Source organism: Hyperolius riggenbachi, chromosome 7 (assembly GCF_040937935.1).
Source record: "Hyperolius riggenbachi isolate aHypRig1 chromosome 7, aHypRig1.pri, whole genome shotgun sequence".
Classification (NCBI taxonomy): domain Eukaryota; kingdom Metazoa; phylum Chordata; class Amphibia; order Anura; family Hyperoliidae; genus Hyperolius; species Hyperolius riggenbachi.
This window is the reverse complement of record NC_090652.1, coordinates 272299092-272318063: the sequence shown is the minus strand read 5'-3', so window position 1 is coordinate 272318063 and position 18972 is coordinate 272299092. Positions and strand designations below refer to the sequence as shown.

At 44.2% G+C, this 18972-nt stretch overlaps 1 protein-coding gene across 4 annotated transcripts in view; it reads left to right on the top strand.

The window, feature by feature from the left end:
- Positions 1-18972, top strand: part of GPD2 (glycerol-3-phosphate dehydrogenase 2) — a 318302-nt gene that overhangs the window by 37784 nt on the left and 261546 nt on the right. For all 4 annotated transcript variants that reach the window (XM_068245759.1, XM_068245757.1, XM_068245756.1 and 1 more), the window contains exon 2: positions 16036-16139. In XM_068245759.1, the coding sequence (XP_068101860.1) occupies positions 16041-16139 (99 nt within the window). In that variant the 5' untranslated portion in view covers positions 16036-16040. The remainder of the gene's footprint in view (positions 1-16035; positions 16140-18972) is intronic.

The window sequence follows — 18972 nt, the reverse complement described above, 5'->3', positions numbered from 1 at the left end:
ACACCTTATCAGAGTAGCATAGCGAGCGCTACAAACTGCTGCTAATTGGCAATAGCACTTGTCCTGCCCTGAGCCCCTGCGTGTTCGTAGCGCTCGCTATGCTACGCTGATAAGGCGTGTTACCTTTGATAAGGTGTGATATTTGTCATATCGCGGTTTAGTGAATCAAGCCACCTATGTGCAATTCGGACACACAGCAGGCTGTAATTTTTTTTTTTTTTTAATCCCCTCACAAAGAAATGCAAATTAAAATTTGTGTGCAACAGAAACCTGCACATTGACTTTCATTAAAGGGAACCCAAGGTGAGAGGTATATGGAGGCTGCCATATTTATTTCCCATTAAAACAATACCAGTTGCCTGGCAATCCTCCTGACCCTGTGTCTCTAATACTTTTAGCCATAGACCCTGAACAAGCATGCAGCAGATCAGGTACTCTTGACTCAGCTGACTCAGATTTTCCTGGATTAGCCATATGCTTGTTTCAAGGTCTTGACTCTACTTATGCCAGAAGATCAACAGGGTTGCCAGGCAACTGGCATTGGAATGAATATGGCAGCTACCATAGCCCTCTCAGCTTGGGGTTCCCTTTTAACGTGAATTTTTGATCTTTGCTATGTGACAGATCACATGTAGGGGAGATGAGTGTTATCATTAATTACCTCAGTTATGCGATAAGACTTTTTCTGCACACAGTGTGTCTCCACTTGTAGCACTGATAACAGGAGAAAGGAGTAAATAAAGTCTTTCCTCAGAAAAGGTCACAGTCAGAGTCGTGCTTTGGATCATCGGCCATATATCCATGTAAAGCGCATGACAGGTGTACTTATAACTAAAAACCCACGATGGGTAAATGTACTATTGCATAGTCCATTGATGGTAGATTTGCTACTGAGAGAGCGAGTTGAATATGGAGGTCACATGATTACTGCTGTCTGTTCTTTTATTAAGTAGACCATTGAGGGGGCTGAAGAATATCCTATCCTATTTGTAAAAGGCAAGCAATGATCATAATTGAAGGCCATGTATTACTTAAAGAGGAGCTGTCAGCTAATAATATCTCAGGAAAAAAAAAATATAAGTAGATAAATACTTGCTCTACTTACATAACATATGTATTGCACTGTCCACGTTATGATTCCTGTGAATTTTATAAAGGAAAAGTAGAGAATCCTATTCTAGACAGTTTACAATATTTACCGTGGCTATTTTGAAGCCAGTCGTGATGTAATATCCGCCCTTAGTCTCCTATGCCTGATTTGCTCGCCCTTCACTATAGAAAGTGCATTGTTTCAGCATGAGAAATATTGGCCAATCAGAGAGGAACAGAGGTGTGGGAGGGGAAAACAAGAGTGAAAGAGTATTCAGCCAATCAGGCTGCATTAGTTAAGCCTGAGGGGAAGTAGAGAAGCAAAAAAGACAACCCAGCATGCCCTGCAACTTCTCTTTTGTGTACCAAATTTTCTGTGTACCAAATAAGTCATGTAAACTGGGGAATAATTAATCAATAAGAAAAGTAATAGTGATTTTAACTTTTGGATTGCCTGATTAGCATCCTTATTACTAGTTTACCAGATAAAAATAAAGAATTGATTTTTTTTTATTTTATGCCCGACAGTTACTCTTTAAGAGTCAGCCTCTTGAGTTAGAGGGCTATGAAAGGGTGCCCCAGTTGTGCATAGGTGAGACTGCCTGCAAAACGTGCACCAGGTTTGAGAAACGCTGCTTTAAGGGCTGTTACTACCTCCTATCAAATTTTAAAAAATGTCCTATTGAGGCTTCCCATCCTCCTGCGTCCCGCGGGGGTCCCGATGTGCCTCTCTGAACATCGGCGATGTAAATATTTACCTTCCCGACTCCGGCGCAGTAGCAGCGTTGCGCTCCGAAGTAGACGGAAATACCCAATCTCAGTTGGGTCCATTCTACTGCGCAGGCGCAAGTCTTCGGCGCCTGCGCAGTACAACGGACCCGACTGAGATCGGATATTTCGGGTATTTCCGTCTACTTCGAAGCCGAAGCGGCGCCCCTGCTGGAGCCTGGAAAGGTAAATATTGAACAAGCTGTCGGGCCGCTGTTCGGAGGGCTGCAGCGAGACCCCCGTGGGACAGAGGAGGACGAGGGAAGCCTCATTAGGATCCGGAGGGTTCCCCCTCCTGAGGTGAGTACCCCCCTAGGGGACATTTTTCTAGTTAGTGTCTCTTTAAGATGCCTTTGTACAATATGCTCACTGTAGAAATGTATTTGTTATTAGGTTTAAGGTAAAAAATATAGATTAAATATAAAATACTTTTTAAAGGATACCTTAGCGCTCAATATTTTTGTCAATTTTTTTTATCAATATTATTCAATAAATTCAATATTTTTAAAAATATATACTGCATGCGCAGTATGTCTGTTCCCTGGCTACCCCATATTAAGTACAGGTAGTCCCCGACTTACGAACGACCCGCCGATATGAACATGGATTCTCTGTTTCCATGGGAACAAATAAAAAAAATTCAAATTGGACTTGTAGTTTTTGAGAAAATCGATTTTTAAAAAATCAAGAAAAAATGGCTTTTAAACTTGTATAAACAGGTACAAAGGGCAGAGGTGACACAGGGGGACACTAGAGGCACAGGGGGCACAGAGGAGGTACAGGGGACAGAGATGGCACAATATTCCGACTTAAGAACAGATTCAGGTTAAGAACGAACCTACAGCCCCTATCTCGTTTTTTAACCGGGGACTACCTGTACTGTATACTGTATATACTCGAGTTCTAGCCGACCTGCATATAAGCTGACTCCCCCCCCCCCCCCCCCCCCCCCAACTTTTACCTTAAAAAAAAAAAACCTGGAAAAAATGTTTGACCCGAGTATAAGCCGAGGGTGGCAAAAGCCACAACACCATTCAGTCGTGGTCAGCCACAACCATATATAATAGAAATGCAGCATAAATTCAGCTGATTGCTATAATAAGCCAGAACATAGGCCTACAATGGAGATAGACATGCAAAGAACTCCTGTTGCAAAGTTTAAGCTGGCATAAAGATAAAGCAAGGAATGCAGAGCCACATAGTCATGTATCTAATCTTGATATAGGAATGCAAGAATTCTCAACACTCAGTAGACACTGTCCCTGTATGCCTTCCAAGGCTACAACTCGAGATGAGGTTAGCTGGGACCTCCCATGGAAATGTCAAGTGTGTGGTCTCCCTCAGATGATCTACCACTGTGCATATAGTGGGGACACTATGGGGATAACTCAGAGTAGTGACTCGAGTATAAGGCCCATTTTTGGCCCATCTTTTTTTTGCCCAAAAAGTAGGCTTATACCCTGTGACTAAGGAAGTTTAATCTATCGAACAAGTGATTTGATCTATCTGACAGGATGGAAAATCTAGTTCGATTTGCTGCTGCCAAAAGATTTAATTCTGAAATGTATTGGAAATCTGTTTCTAGTGTGTGGCACACATCAGTTAGATTCCTGTCAGATTTGACTTGACAGGCATCGGACAGAAATCTAGCTGATGGTCTAATCTGCTGCAAATCTATAAGCGTATGGCCACCTTTACTTTTTTGTTCTCCTAGAAACTGCACTGTCATAGCTAGCTAGCTTGCTTTGTAAACACATCACTGAACTGCCCTCAGCCAATCATTGAGGAGCAGGAATGTGGGAGTAGGGATGACAAGCTTTCTTCTGGTCGGCGATATACCAAATAAAGGCAGGTTGACTGAGATGAGATTTATTACAGCAGAAATCTTTTTTAATATATTGGAGTGCTTGCAAGGCAGGGTAAGATTCCAGGCTACATATTAAACACAGATCAGTGGGTAAATGGAATTTGATTTTGCAGCTGACCCAACAGATGAAAAATAATATGAGTGAGAAGAAACACAAAAAAGAACCGAAAAACAATGGCGCAGATTTGGGTCAGAAAATGTAAGTTAAATATATATATATATGAAGGCGTCATGACCAAATGTTGCGTTATCGTTTCTTGTCACGTCACAACTTCTGGGCCAGCTGCAGTGGATTCGCTGAGCAGTTCCAGCTCCACTGTGGATAACAAGAGACAACACTCAGCTCAGGCTGTACAAAGACTGTTTTTACGGTTGTGGTTTTGGCCTGTGCTGCGGCTCCAGTGCACTGACCCAAATGTGGTCACAAGCAGGACCCCAATCCCCACCTTCAGAATACAGTCATTGAGCTGCTGGGGATAGTGTCTCACCCACTGAGTAACTGTCTGTCTGAGGTGACGCATGAAACTCTACACTGACCATTGTGACTTTTATACGTAATGAACTTTTATCCAATCTAGGCTGGTGGAAGAACACAATACCATACACAGTGTGCCTGACTCACGGTGATCTGTCACACGGCGGCACATTGCTTCTCCAAAACAACCAGATTCACAATAGGTGATGAATGTGGAGCTCCTCCCTGGTGTTGTCTGTATTACGGGGATTCTCGTACTGCTCCTCTGGGATATCTATGGCAAACGTGGCCGGGCCAGGTTTATGTAAGCCAAGAGCAGAACATGACGTCACAGGGATAATGTTCCATGAGAACAGAGCTTCCAGGCAAGCCAAGAATCGCCTCCAGACAGAATAAAAATTATCAGTAAATAGTGTTAAAGCAGAACTCTGAGCTCATCGAAAATAAGCCAGTAGTACTGCTCGTTCCTGGCTGCCAAAAGTTTAAAGGGTCCAGTTCAGAGTCAAATGTTTTCCTAGTTGTGTGTCAGCACTTCGTGACAGTGGTTATTTTTATCGATGTAGAGAAAGTCTGATGAGCTGATTTGAAAAAATATTACTTGTGAAACACACTGTCCACTTCCTGTACTGCAGACCTCCATTGCTGTGTACTGTATACATCTATTCTCCCCTGTAATCAACTGTCAGTCACCTGTCAATCACCCCCTGTCACCACCTGCCACCCATCAGATCATACCATAACCTGCCTCTTACGGGCATCTGATCACCCACACCATCAGATCGCCCGCAAACCTACCCTCAGATCACCTCCAAAGTGCATTGTTTACATCTGTTCTGCCATCTAATCACCCACTGATCACCCATCAATCACCCCCTGTCATCACCTGTCACTGCTACCCATCAGATCAGACCCTAATCTGCCCCTTGGGCACCCAATCACTCGCCCACATCCTCAGAACGCCCTCAGACCCCAGCCTTGATCACCTCGCCAGTGCATTGCTTGCATCTATTCCCCCCTCTAATCACACCTTGAGACACTCATCAATCACCTCCTGTCACCCCCACCCCCCCCAGCACACCTACCCATCAGTTCAGGCCCTAATTTGCCGTGTGGGCTCCTGATCACTCGGCCAAACCCTCATATCCCCCTCAGACCCCCTTCCGATCACCTCCCCAGTGTATTGATTGCATCTATTCTCCCCTCTAATCGCCCCCTGAGACACCCATCAATCACCTCCTGTCACCCCCCCGCCCACCCCCCCTAGCACTCCTATCAATCAGATCCCCAGGCCCTAATCTTCCCCCTGCGGGTTTCTGATCACCCAGCCAAATCCTCACCTGCCCCACTGCAGTGACAGAATGTTTTATTTTTCTGATCACTGCTGGTCTCTACGACTTAATTGTGGCTGAGACCAACCGTTATGCCACACAATACGCAACCGCCAATCCAAGAAGCTACCATGCCCAGCCTTTTCGGTGGAAACCACTCCAAGTTTCCGAACGTAACATTTTTTGGGGCCTACTCCTTAACATGGGTCTAGTCAAAAAGAATGTACTGCGGTCTTATTGGTCTACGCACCCAATACATCACATGCCCATGTTCTCTGCTGCCATGTCCAGGTCACCATTTGAGAACATCTTGCACTTCAGTGCCAATACAACCTGTCATCTAAGAGGCAACCCTGCTTATGACCGGTTCCACAAAATTCGGCCCTCCATAGACCACCTGTCATCAAAATTTGCAGATGCTTATACCCCCGAACAGGCATTTTGAGGAATTTGGTTTCCAGACTACTCCTCCCGGTTTATGGCCCCTAAAATGCCAGGGCAGTATAGGAACCCCACCAAGTGACCCCATTTTAGAAAGAGGACACCCCCCGTTAGGTGTATGATGAGTTCATAGAAGATTTTATTTTTTTGTCACAAATTAGTGGAAAATGACACTTTGTGAAAAAAATAAAAATCAATTTCCGCTAACTTGTGACAAAAAATAAAATCTTCTATGAACTCACCATACACGGAATACCTTGGGGTGTCTTCTTTCTAAAGTGGGGTTCCTATACTGCCCTGGCATTTTAGGAGCCCTAAACCGTTAGGAGTAGTCTAGAAACCAAATGCCTCAAAATGACCTGTGAATAGGACGTTGGGCCCCTTAGCGCACCTAGGCTACAAAAAAGTGTCACGTGTGGTATCGCCGTACTCAGGAGAAGTAGTATAATGTGTTTTGGGGTGTATTTTTACACATACCCATGCTGGGTGGCAGAAATATCTCTGTAAATGACAATTTCTCCCACCCAGCATGGGTATGGCGATACCACATGTGTGACACTTTTTTTGCAGCCTAGGTGCGCTAAGGGGCCCAACGTCCTATTCACAGGTCATTTTGAGGCATTTGTTTTCTAGACTACTCCTCACGGTTTAGGACCGCTAAAATGCCAGGGCAGTATAGGAACCCCACAAGTGACTACGCTTTAGAAAGAAGACACCCCAAGGTATTCGGTTAGGTGTATGGTGAGTTCATAGAATATTTTTTGTCACAAGTTAGCGGAAATTGATTTTTATTGTTTTTTTCACAATTGTCATTTTCCGCATTTTTTGTCACAAGTTAGTGGAAAATGACACTTTGTGAAAAAAACTATAAAAAGCGTGAGGAGTAGTCTAGAAACCAAATGCCTCAAAATGCCCTGTGAAATCCTAAAGGTACTCATAGGACTCTGGGCCCCTTAGCGCAGTTAGGCAGCAAAAAAGTGTCACACATGTGGTATTGCCGTACTCAGGAGAAGTAGTATAATGTGTTTCGGGGTGTATTTTTACTCATACCCATGCTGGGTGGGAGAAATCTCTCTGTAAATGGACAGTGTGTCAGTGTGTAAGTGTGTGAAAAAAAATTAAAAAAAAATCTCATTTACAGAGAGATTTCTCCCACCCAGCATGAGTATGTGTAAAAATACACCCCAAAACACATTATACTATTTCTCCTGAGTAAGGCGATACCACATGTGTGACACTTTTTTGCAGTCTAGGTGCGCTAAGGGGCCCAAAGTCCTATGAGCACCTTTAGGCTTTACAGGGGTGCTTACAATTTAGCACCCCCCAAATTGCCAGGACACACCGCAAATGACCCTATTTTTGGAAAGTAGACACCCCAAAGTATTTAGAGAGGGGCATGGTGAGTCCGTGGCAGATTTCATTTTTTTTTGTCACAAGTTAGCAGAAATGGAAAGCTTTTTTTTTTTTTTTGGTCACAAAGTGTCATTTTCCGCTAACTTGTGACAAAAAATAAAATCTTCTATGAATTCACCATGCATCTTAGTGAATACTTTGGGATGTCTTCTTTCCAAAATGTGGTCATTTGGGGGGTATTTATAATATCCTGGAATTTTCGCACCTCATGAAACATGACAGGTGCTCAGAAAAGTCAGAGATGCTCCAAAATGGGAAAATTCACTTTTGGCACCATAGTTTGTAAACGCTATAACTTTTACCCAATCCAATAAATATACACTGAATGTGTTTTTTTTTTTTTTTTTTATCAGACATGTAGCACAATACATTTGGACAAAAATGTATATAGAAATTTTACTTTATTTGAAAAATGTCAGCACAGAAAGCTAAATAAATATTTTTTTTTACAAAATTCATGTCTTTTTTTGATGAATATAATAAAAACTAAAAATCGCAGCAGCAATCAAATAGCACCAAAAGAAAGCTGTATTAGTGACAAGAAAAAGCAATAAACCGTTAAAGCTGCAGTGGTCTGAATAGAAAAAAAAAAGCTCTGGTCCTTAAGGGGTGAAAAGACTGCGGTCCTTAAGTGGTTAAACAATATTGTTTACGTCAAATCCTGGCGCCTACTTTATGAAACAACTTCAATATCTTTTATATCTGGCGCCCTTTTTGTCCAGAGCCTTTCTAATATGCATATGTGTACATGTCCAAACTGTTCCCGATGGATAATGGTATTGATTTCACAATGATAACTTCCAAAATTCGATCCCGGGATTGGTTCATTCCCGTCGATCGGATGGGAAGTTGCATCGTGTGTACCCAGCATTAGAAGGCAAAAAACAATACAGAGGAAGACCGGGAGACCTTGGTAGCAAGAGAGGGCCCAAAGCTCTCCTTGGCTGAACCTCTGCCGAGGTCATGCAGCAGCAATTTTGAGCCACAAATAAAGTTATATGGAGTTTGATTCCATCACTCCCTACTTAGGGGAGAGGAGAGCAGAGGTGGTTAAATCTTGAGAAACTCTCCATACACTTGAATGATGCTCCATGGTTGGACCTACTCATCAGTCATCCCAGCGTCAGATGGCCAAATATTCTTTTCCAGCATATATCACTTTACCCTGAACATCCATGAAAAGACATTGAAGAAAAATATTTCCCAGAAAGCCTCTTAATCACAAAACGCTCCTCAATACCGTCTTTATAACCAGAAGCTCTACAGGCAGACTTAACAGGAGAGAAATACAACGCATCAATATTTCACCTTGAGAGGGAAATTTTTATCTGAGTTGAAGCTATAGAAGGAGTTTTGTGGGAAGTTTCCAGGAACAGAAATAAAAATACGGTTTCAGTTCTAGCTTGAGGTTTATCTCCAGTTAATGTTCTCAGTCTAATAAAAGAAATAAATAAAACCAGTCACAGCAAAACCGTCCAGTTTCGGTAAAAGCCAAGGGTGGACGAAACTGGCATTGTTGGGTTAATAAACGGCACCTTGTAAAGGAGGTGAGACTATAAACACAGAGTATGCTATACCACACGAGTCATCGCAAAGTCTGCAGCAAAACTATTCTGAAAATGAGAACTTTGCTGATATCAAAAACATAAAACTGGCTTCCGCTCCGTGCAAACCTGCCGCAAGAAAAGTGAGGTCACGCATTCCTATAGACTGGACTGACGTAGGCTAGAAATCCGTTGCAATGTTATCAGCCGTAGACCTGTTAATTGTTGGCAAAACCTGAGCAGTCCTGATTAGGTGTAAACAATAAAACCTATGCTTTTTATTATTCTGCTGATTTTAAAGGAATTATCAGGGAACTGAAAAAATGAGCTTACTTACCCGGGGCTTCCTCCAGCACCTGGCAGTCAATATGTCCCTCGCCACAGCTCCAGAGTCCTGGCATCCCCTCCATTTAAGATGCTGACCTGGCGAGGTTGTCAGAAGCCTGCGCAGAATACTCCCGACAACGTGAGCATGATTGAAGGTGGCGCTCGCGCAGGCACAGTAGATGCCAACCTGGCGAGGGCGGCATCTGAAATTGTGGGGATCCCAGGACTCTGGAGCTGCGATGAGGGACATATCTGCCGCCAGGGGCTGGAGGAAGCTCCGGGTAAGTAAAGATCATTATTTTTCAGTTCCCTGATGATTCCTTCAACACTGAAGTAGAATACAAATTATGATATAATGAATTGGTTGCGTAGTACGGATAATTACTAGAACATTAGTAGCAAAGGAAATATTCCCATATTTTTATTTTCAATTATGTATTGTTTTTATAACATTGCATCGTTCTCTAATATTTACAGTTTACACACTACTCAGCATTCTAAACTATTTTACAGAGCAGGCCAGTGAACTATTGACCTGTCCTCTGGAGAGAAAAGAAAATACAGTGACTGACAGCTGAGATACCAAGCTTCAGAAGACAGAGCTCTGGTGGAGCTCAATGTCTCTTTTGCATAGATGACAACTGGAGTTTCTTAACCCTGTACTGGAACCAATATTCGACTTATGTCTCTGCTCCTAATGTTTTATTTCTTAGCTGTACTACACATACAAATCATTATAGCAAAAATGTTTTCGCTCCAGTGTCTCTTTAACCAGTTCAGCCTTCAGTCGTTTTCACTTTATGCATCCGAGCAATGTTCACCTCCCATTCATTAGCCTATAACTTTATCACTACTTATCACAATGAACTGATCTATAGCTTGTTTTTTCCGCCACCAATTAGGCTTTCTTTGGGTGGTACATTTTGCTAAGAGCCACTTTACTGTAAATGCATTTTAACAGGAAGAATAAGAAAAAAACGGAAAAAAATCATTATTTCTCAGTTTTCAGCCATTATAGTTTTAAAATAATACATGCCTTCATAATTAAAACTCACGTATTGTATTTGCCCATCTGTCCTGGTTATTACACCATTTAAATTATGTCCCTATCACAATGAATGGCGACAATATTTAATTTGGAAATAAAGGTGCATTTTTTTCCGTTTTGCATCCATCACTATTAACAAGTTTAAAAGTAAAAAAAAAATAGAACTATTTCATCTTTACATTGATATTTGAAAAGTTTAGACCCTTAGGTAAATATTTACATGAGTTTGTTTGCATGACGTCACTCTAAGCGTAACATACGCTTAGAGGGGCGCATGAAGCCAGAAAAAGCGAAGCTTCCGAGAGAAGCTGTCGCTTTTTCAGCGGGGGAGAGGAATCAGTGATCGGGCACCATAGCCCGATTCACTGATTGCCTGGCTAAAGAAACCGCGGGCCGGGAGCGCGCGTGCACGTGGCCTCCTGGACCTAGGTACTACGTCCTGGAGGCATAAATGGTTAAGGCCTGCTAGCTTATAGTCACTAATAGCAGCTCGCTCCTAGGTGGCGCTGTGCTGCAGATAGTTTTTGCATTCCTTTTAAAGCGCCCCCCCCCCCCCATTTCCTCTGCCGCGCATCATATTGCCGCTCACGCTTGGAAGGTAGGAAGAAGCGTGTGCATGCGCAGAACGGACCTGCAGTCTTCCTGTTCTGGGTCACGGCGCAATTTTATGTCAGAGCGGCCAATTACGATGGTAGCGGCCAGCCGGGGAGCAGGAGCACTTAGATAAGGGGCGGATGATGTATCCTCTGCTTATATGCACATCCTCGTCGTCTGCTTAGGGTCTCTGTAAAGGCGCGCGCACACACAACGTATTTTTACAAGCGCCGGGTCCATCAGACCCTCCCGCGGAGCAGTCGATCTGCCGACAGTAGCACGTGTGTGCAAGCTGTCGGCAGACTGATAAGACTGTTTTTGACTGATCCACATATTCAAACAATTTTGAACATGTAAACACTAATCTTGAGTGGTAAAAAATATGGACATTTACTGCAAGTGGTATTGTGAAGCCGTCTGAATATGCAGATCAAGTCACTTGACATATTGAACATCTGAAGTAAGAGACCTAAGGAAACTGCCATGTTTACGGTATTTACTTTTATACAATACAAATTGCCTGGCGGTCCTGCTGATCATCTGCCGGTAATGACACCCTGAACAAGCATGCTGATTCGATTTTTATGTTTATGTAAAATTTGACCTGATCTGTCGCATGCTTGGTTCATGCTAGGTACACATCATACAATTTTCTGTTATTTACCTGCCAGATCGATTTTTTTTTTCCAACATGTCCGACCTGAATTTCGATTTTCTGATCTTTTTCTTTAATTGATTTTCATAGAACTGAATGAAAATCGATTTAAAAAATCGAAAAAAACTATTTAAAAAAAATCGGAAAATTGAAAAATAGATCGAAATTCAGATCGGACGTGTTGGAAAAAATCGTTCTGGCAGGTAAATCTAATGGCCCATACTCACGAGGGACTTTTGTCGCCTCAACACGCGGCGCGCGCGTGTTGCGGCGACAGGTCGCCCGTGAGTATGGGCCGTCGCACGCGTGCGCACCCCGAACTGTCGCCCGCCGCTCTTGTCGCCATGCGATTGAAAGTTTCAATCGCATGGCAACAGTCGCCGCCGCACCTCCGCCGCAACTGTCGCTAGTCCGCGTGAGTACGCGGACTAGCGACAGCAACCTCCATAGAGGAGAATGAAGCTTCTGGCGGGGGGAGGAGGAACGTCGGCGACAGCTTCCATCTCGCCGCTGGTCCCTCTTCCGCGTGTGTACGCGGAGGGACCTGGAGAGAAGCTGTCGCCGGCCTGTCGCCCACACGCTCACGTGTGCTGGCGACAGGCCACTTCTGCAGCCCGTGAGTACGGGCCATAACAGAAAATTGTATGGTGTGTACCTAGCATCAGGTGTGTGATTCAGACACTACTGATGACTGAAAGATCAGTAGCCACACTAGTATTGTTAAGAAATAAATACGGCAGCCTCCATATGTCTCTCACTTCCAGGGTTCGTAATGCTGGGAACACATGATACATTTTTTTACGCTCGATTCTCCACTTGATTCTCTTATCTTCCGCTTGTTTTTCTTCTTTTTTTTCCATTAACTTCTATGAGAAATCGAGCGGTAAGACAATCGAGAGGAATATCGGACATGATGGAATTTTGAACGCATCTATCTAACGGCAAAACGTAACGTGTGTTCCCAACAGTTAACCTCCTAAGCGGTACGCCCGACATTGTGTCAGGCATACCGCTCTCTGGCCTCAGGAGTCCCCCATGATTCATTTATTAGATCCAAAGGCTGCAACGGCTTTAGCTTTAGCACTAGGCTAGCCAGTATAGGTGTGCTCAACCCCCCCATTGCTACCAATCCCCCGATCCAGCCGCTTATACATTACCCAGCCTTGTTCCAGCGATCGGCGCAGCCCGCTCTTCTCTATGGGGAGGATTGTGAGTGCGCATGACGTCGGAGACGACATGTACGATTCTCCCCATAGAGAAGTGCGGAGCTGTGTGAGGCAGTGCTGCTCAAATCCGGATTCGGGAGACATCCGGATAGTTGTATCCGGATATATCCCAGTAAACCTGGGCGGGGGGGGGGGAGGGTCAATCTTACCTGTCTGACGTCTTCTTCGGTCCATCCCTCGGCACCTCCCATGATGCGGTCCAAGCGGCGGTCACGTGATTACAAACACTTCCTCCTTCCGGGTTGAAGGAGGAAGTGTTTGTAATAACATGGAGGGCATCGTGGGAGGCGCCGAGGGACGGACGAAAAAGACGTCAGACAGGTAAGATTGACCCCCTCGCCCACCCCGCACAGGTTTACTGGGAGATATCCGGATAGCAACTATCCAGGTATCTCCCGGATCCGGATTTGAGCAGCACTGGTGTGAGGAGACTGCGGCGATCACTGCAACCAGGTTGGGTAATGTATGAGCGACTGGATCGGGGGGTGCTGGCCACCTATATTAGCTAGCCATTGGATCTAATAAATTAAGCATGGGGACTCAGGCTAGCAAAACCTCCTGAGCGGTGTAACGCTCAGGAGGTTAAAGAGAAACTCCGACCAAGAATTGAACTTTATCCCAATCAGTAGCTGATACCCCCTTTACATGAGAAATCTATTCCTTTTCACAAACAGACCATCAGGGGGCGCTGTATGGCTGATATTGTGGTGAAACCCCTCCCACAAGAAGCTCTGAGTACTGAGGTACTTCTGGCAGTTTCCTGTCTGTGAACCCTGTTGCATTATGGGAAATAGCTGTTTACAGCTGTTTCCAACTGCCCAAAAAAGTATTCAGCAGCTATATCACCTGCCAACAGTAAAAATGTCACCATGTAATAAATGTCAGAATGTGAATCGGGGATTTAAAAGATTTTACAATGGGCAAACACTGACTAAATCATTTATACATAATTATTGTAAAAATGAAGCACTTTTTTTATTACATTATTTTCACTGGAGTTCCTCTTTAAAAAGAAAATCTGTATTGTTAAAATCGCACAAAAGTAAACATACCAGTGCGCTAGGGGACATCTCCTATTACCCTCTGTCACAATTTCGCCGCTTCTCGCCGCATTAAAAGTGGTTAAAAACAGTTTTAAAAAGTTTGTTTATAAACAAACAAAATGGCCACCAAAACAGGAAGTAGATTGATGTACAGTATGTCCACACATAGAAAATACATCCATACACAAGCAGGCTATATACAGCCATCCTTTTGAATCTCAAGAGATCATTTGTGTGTTTCTTTCCCCCTGCAGCTATCTTCCACTGAAGTGTCAGGCTATTTCTTCCCGCAGAGTGCAGACAGCTCTGCCTGTATGTAATTCCTCAGTATGTGAAAGCCCAGCCAGCTCAGAGGAGGATTTATCCAGCTTGTAAAAGATAATAGAACAGAGAGAAGCTGCACTAATCTAAATATCACACAGGCAGTGTGCAGAGAGGGGCCTGGATGGGGGAGTTCATAGCAGAACCACAACACTGAAGAACTTGGCAGCCTTCCAGACACAGGCCTGACAAGTCTGACAAGAGAGAGATAAGTTGATTTATTACAGAGATGGTGATAGTAGAACGTGCTGCAGTAAGCCAGAACACATTAGAATAACTTTTGGAACTTGTAGCATGATAAAAAACAGGATGCAATTTTTGTTACGGAGTCTCTTTAAAGAGAACCCGAGGTGTGTTTAAAGAATGTTATCTGCATACAGAGGCTGGATCTGCCTATACAGCCCAGCCTCTGTTGCTATCCCAAACCCCACTAAGGTCCCCCTGCACTCTGCAATCCCTCATAAATCACAGCCGTGCTGTGAGGCTGTGTTTACATCTGTAGTGTCAGTCTCAGCTGCTCCCCCGCCTCCTGCATAGCTCCGGTCCCTGCCCCCGTCCCTTCCCTCCAATCAGCAGGGAGAGAAGGGATGCAGGCGGGGACTGGAGTTCTGCAGGAGGCGGGGAGAGCAGCAGACTGACACTATAGAGATAAACACAGCCAGCTCTGACAAGCTGTTTGTCAGCAGCGTGGCTGTGATTTATGGAGGGATTGCAGAGTGCAGGGGGAGCTTAGGGGGGTTTGGGATAGCAACAGAGGCTGGGCTGTATAGGCAGATCCAGCCTCTGTATGCAGATAATATTCTTCAAACCCACCTCGGGTTCTCTTTAAGGACTGTTTTTGCTTCAGACCAGTGCCAGATTATTGAGGGCTTGTCTTGGTGATATCGGAAAACCCCTCTTTCTGTCTACACAACCCTGATAAGTAGTCATTTAGGATAGGTTTACTTTTTAAATATCTGTATCCTTTAAATTTTGCATCACAAAATGTAATTGCTTGATAATCGTATCGCGAAAATGGTAACATTTAAAATACATGTAAACACATACAAATAAGTACATTTCTTCCAGAGTAAAATGAGCTGTAAATTACTTTTCTCCTATGCTGCATTCACTTGCAGTAAGTAGTAGAAATCTGACACAATCGACAGGTTTTGGACTAGCCTATCTCCTCATGGGGGATATTCAGGGCTTTCTTTAGTTTCAAAAGCATTTAGTGAATGGCAGTTGCTCTGTTCAACTGCGAAAAAAGTATGCAGCGAGCAGGGAAGCTGGCCAGCGTCATTGTATTAGTCCTTTTTAGGGTATGTCTTTATAAAGGATAAAAGCCTTGATGAGAATCCCCCATAAAGAGATGGATTAGTTCAAAACCTGTCGGTTCTGTTAGATTTCTACTACCTACTGTAAGTGACAGCAACATAAGAGAAAAGTAATTTATGGCTCATTTTACTCTGGAAAAAAAGATGCACCTTATTTGTATATGTTTACACATTTTAAATTTTACAATTTTTCACGATAGTGGTCCTTTAAGGACAACTGAAGTGAGAAAGATATGAAGGCTGCCATATTTATTTACTTTTAAACAATACCAGTTTCCTGACAGTCCTGCTGTACTATTTGGCTGCAATAGTGTCTGAATAACACCAGAAACAAGCATGCCGCTAATCTTGTCAGATCTGACAATAATGTCAGAAACACCTGATCTGCTGCATGCTTGTTCAGGGTCTGTGGCTAAAAGTATTAGAGGCAGAGGATCCGCAGGATAGCCAGGCAACTGGTATTCCTTAAAAGGAGATAAATATGGCAGCCTCCATATCCCGCTCACTTCAGTTGTCCTTTAACTATTTGCTCATTTTATTATTATTATTATTAATATTATTACTTTTGTTTGGACTGCAGGAAAGATGGCGTTCCATAATGTGATGAAAGGTGCCCTCCTCCTGGGCGGTGGTGCTGTGGCTACTGTGGTTGGTCTTTCTCACCTGACTGATACTAAGAAAAAGGTAACGAGTGATTTGAGATATTTTTTTTTTTTCTGAATCAAATAAACGAAAGCTTTATTGGAGTACACGCTCTGTGCTGCGATATGTTTCGCAAGCAGAACCCACTTTATCAGGCAATAAAAGGATTATTTTTTCATTTATATTGTGCCAACATCTTTCGTAGCGCTGTACGTAGTGCAAAACAAATATTGGGGAACATATATACATGAGACATTCAAAACACTGTACAATCGTGATATCCAGAAATTCAAGTACAAATACATACAAAGTTAATGTGTGGTTTGAGATATCAATTGAAGCAAAATAAGAAACAATAGAAGGAGTTCCCTGCCCTTGTGAGCTTACAATATAAAGGGTAGTGGGGTGGAACAATGGGGAGGGAGACACTGGAGTTAGCAAATGAAGCCATGAGCCTCCACTGCGCCCTACAGCAAATTATAGGCTGGTCTGAGCAGGTGTGTTTTGAGAGTATGTTTGGAGGTTTTCGGATAGGCCATGGGAGAGAGTTCCAGAGGAGAGGGGATGCTCGTGAGAAGTCCTGGATGTGGGGTCAGAGGAGGTGACCAAGCTAGGATTCACTTAATCATGGTCTCTACATGCTGGGCCCCTCACAATTTCCCCTTTTTGTCTTTTCATTGGTACATGTGAGGATCCGCTCGGCTGCCTGCGCAGGCAGGCAGCTTTTTGACCACTGTTCAGGTCTGCATTCTGCAGGTCTCTGGAAGAGAGACCTTTTGTCAGTTTTGCAGCTTGCTGCTGAGGAATTTGAATACGTTTGTCATGCAGATTGCCTAGCCACATCCTTTGTAGCCTTGCTCTATAAATACTATGTGATATCACAGACCTGGGCTGGTCATAAGGGTTAGTCCTGTGAAACACTCCTGGAGTGTCAGCCTTGCTTATTGTTTGAAGATTAGCCTAGAGTAATTCCTGGGACTGCACTAGGCAGGTTCCCTAGTGCAGTTAGGATTGCATATCTGCTTTTTTTGTCTGCTGCGATTGCCCTGTCCCAGCAGTGGTTGACAGGAGGTCGTTCTGATCTTTGTTCTTGGAGTATAGCTGGAGCAGCGGTTGCTACTAGCTATCTCATCTGATCTGTCTTGCCTGGATCGCACTCGCCTTGCGCTAGTGCTGTGGATCCGTCTGATCTCCATCTCTCTTGCTGTACTTGGATTGCACTTGCTCTGACGGAAAGAGCAGTGGATCCAGCTCGCTCTGTTTCTATTCTTGGATCGCACTCGCTCTGGCGGAAAGAGCAGTGGATCGTATCTCTCACTTATTCCTGTTTTCGTGTATCTGTCTTGTCTGCTACGAACGCTTGCTGGAGGCTTGGTGAGGTAACCGTTAAGAAAGCGCTCGCGTCCTCTTTTCCATGTTTGTCTGTCGGTGGTTAGTTAGGCGTGCTTGTCTCTGTTGTGCTTAACATGCGGAGGCCGCGCATAAACGCGTGCACTGTTGCGAATGAGTGCGGTGTTCGTGTTTAGTTAGCGTTTGTTATTTTCCTTATCTTCTCATTGTATGATTTGCTGTGCCTTTGCTACTCTCGAGCTCTGCCTTGCTGTAGCCTTGTGTCACCTCTGGCAATCGCCTCTCTCGCGATTGCGTTCCTACTTCATATCTGCTGTTGTGTGTGCACCGTCGCGGGTTGGCGACTAGTTTGGGGCACATACATACATTCTATCACTGTGCTCATTCTCTTTCGCAATCGCTTCCCTTGCGATTGCGTTCTCGCTTGGTTTCCTCTGTTGTGTGTCCGCCGTCGCAAGTTGGTGGACATACATACATTCCTCATCTGTGCTTATTCGGTCTTGTCGCTGTTAGCAATCGCCATTTCTGGCGATTGACTTCTCACTTTATCTTCATGGTGTGTTCATCGTCGCAGGGTGGCGACTAGATTGGTGGACACACATACCCTCTGTCACTTTGATCTCTCTCTTTCAGGGCTCACTTACCCTGCGTTTCTTCCCTTCGTACAATTCCTGTCTGGCGTGTGTGGCAGGGCAGAGGAGCTGTTCCTCTGCACTCCACAGCTCCACCTGTCGACAGGAATTTCCCTCTACAGGTACATTGCACCTTCTGCTGGGTTCCCGCAAATTATACGCTTGTGGAGGATTTCCACAGTGTCCGCGCACGTCTTGTGCGCTGATCACGGAGAGAATTCCACAATCGGTACAGTACACCACTGGTTTTTGTTGCAATGTCCTAACTTTTTTGAAATGTGTTTTTGGCATCCCATTCAGATTGAGCATTTATTATCCGTAAACAAAAACATTTCTCAGTTTCCACATATTACATACTGACTTTGTACTATTTTTAATGAAATAAAAGTTGAAAGAGGAACATTACTAAACATTACTAAAATAATTCAATACATTGCAAAGAGAGAAGTTAAAAAATAAGATCATTTGTTCATGTTGTTTGATCCACTGTGAGCCTGTTAATCTTAAAGGGAAGGTCCGAGGAAAAAAAAAATCAAGATCTACTAACCCGGGGCTTCCTCCAGCCCTTGGCAGCCCATATGTCCCTCGCCACAGCTCTGGTGTCCCCTCCGGTGCAGATGCCCACCTCGCCAAGTCAGAATCTTCTGCACCTGTGCAAGTGTGGCCGTGCCGCTCACGTTCATGCTCACGTGGCCTAGTACTACTGCGCCTGCGCAGTCCGCTCCGGTCCACGTGGAGGTGATGGAGGTCAACCTGATGTCATCGCCGGAGACCGGGAGGCAGCGGCGGCTGACGGCAGAGCTGCGGCGAGGGACATGCTGGGAGCTTGGGGCTGGAGGAAGCCCCAGGTAAGTAGCACCTATTTTTTTCATTTTAGGCTGATAACTCCTTTA